This window comes from Neopelma chrysocephalum, unplaced genomic scaffold, assembly GCF_003984885.1.
Source record: "Neopelma chrysocephalum unplaced genomic scaffold, ASM398488v2 Primary Assembly neopelma1_86063, whole genome shotgun sequence".
Classification (NCBI taxonomy): domain Eukaryota; kingdom Metazoa; phylum Chordata; class Aves; order Passeriformes; family Pipridae; genus Neopelma; species Neopelma chrysocephalum.
In genome coordinates this window covers 1109-2676 of record NW_020915658.1, presented here as the reverse complement: position 1 = coordinate 2676, position 1568 = coordinate 1109, and the positions used below count along the sequence as shown (strand labels likewise).

General features: G+C 53.1%; 1 protein-coding gene across 1 annotated transcript; it reads left to right on the top strand.

The window, feature by feature from the left end:
- Positions 1-49: 49 nt before the first annotated feature.
- On the top strand, positions 50-916 carry LOC113979619 (valine--tRNA ligase, mitochondrial-like). The gene is made up of 3 exons (XM_027706955.1): positions 50-86; positions 357-529; positions 773-916. Exons 1-3 carry the CDS (start codon positions 50-52, stop codon positions 914-916), a joined length of 354 nt encoding a protein of 117 aa, XP_027562756.1.
- Positions 917-1568: the final 652 nt, after the last annotated feature.

The following is a 1568-nucleotide window of genomic DNA, read 5'->3' as shown; positions in this document are numbered from 1 at the left end:
GAGGGTGGGACTACAAGTCCCAGCATGCCTGGGGGGGGGGGGGGCCAAGATGGCCACCAGAGTGTGGGGGGACTACGAGTCCCAGGGTGCTTTGGGGTCAACCAATATGGCCACCATGAGGGGACTACAACTCCCAGCATGCCCTGGTGCTTCCAATATGGCTGCCAGGAGGGGACTACGAGTCCCATCGTGCTTTGGGGTGAGCCAAGATGGCCGCCAGAGCGTGAGGGAACCACAACTCCCAGGGTGCTTCGGGCCGACCCAAGATGGCGGCCTCCACATTCCCCTCATGGGGGCGGCCATCTTGGTCGCCGCCATCTTGGTGGGCGTGTCCAACTCTTCTCTCCTCCCCCCAGCGCTCGTGATCTGCCCGGATCAGACCCGCCATTGGCTGCAGGAGCTCGGCCCCGCCCTCCGCGCCCTGTCGGGGGCGGGCTCCGTCGAGCTCCTCCCCCCGGGGGCGGAGCCGGGCCCGGGGTGGGCGGCAGCTCCCGCTGGGGATCGAACCTGGGCCTACCTGGGCCTGCAGGTGAGGGTGGGGCCAGAGGGGTCAGGGGCGGGGCCAAAGGGGATTTTGGGGGGCTGGGGGGTCCCAAACCTTGGAATTTTCCCCCCCTCTGGGCTCTGAGGGGTTTTGGGACCCCCCCGGACGGGGGGGTCCCAAAACCCCTCAGAACCCGGGGGGGGGGGGAAGACATTTTTCCCCATTTTTCCCCATTTTTCCCCATTTTTCCCGTTTTTTCCCGTTTTTCCCCATTTTTCCCTTTTTTAGGGCCTTTCCGACCCCGCTCAGACCCGGGAGCAGCTCCGGGCTCGGACTTTGAGGGTCCAGCGGCGCCTCCAGACCCTCGGGGAGTCCCCAAAAGGGTCCGACCCCCCCTCGGGCTCCTCAACCCAGCACCAGGTGCCTCGTTAGCGTTAATTAGGGGTTAATTAGGGGCCGGTGAGGTGCTAATTAAGGTACTCTCAGAGGGAGGGGGGCGGGTCCTTGACCTCCTTAATGGGGCGGCCTAATTAGCGCTGCCCTAATTAGTCGCTGGGTGGTTGTTGTTGTTGTTAACTCCTAATTAGTTCCTGATTAACTCCTTGTTAGTTCTTAATTGACTCCTAATTAACCATAATTAAGTCCTAGTTAGCTCTTAGTTTCTGCTTCGTTAATGCCTAATTAACTCCTTATCCACTCCTTTTTAACTGCTCATTAACTCTTAATTAGCACCTTATTAGCTCTCAATTAGCACCTTATTAACTCTTTATTAATGCTTAATTAACTCCTTTTAAACTCCCAAGTCCTAATGAACTTGCTTATTATCTCTTAATTAACTCCCATTTGGCTCTTAGTCAGCTTTTTATTAACTTCTAATTAACTCTTAATTGGTGTTTTATTTCCTCTAATTAACTCACTGCTTATTAAGTCCTAATTAACCCGTAATTATCTGCTAATTAACTCAGGATCGATTCAGCTCCTAATTAACTCCTTATTAACTTAAAATTAATTCATAATTGGTGTCTTTATAACTTTTAATTGATTAATTCCTTATGTATTCCTAATTAAGCTATAATTAACCCCT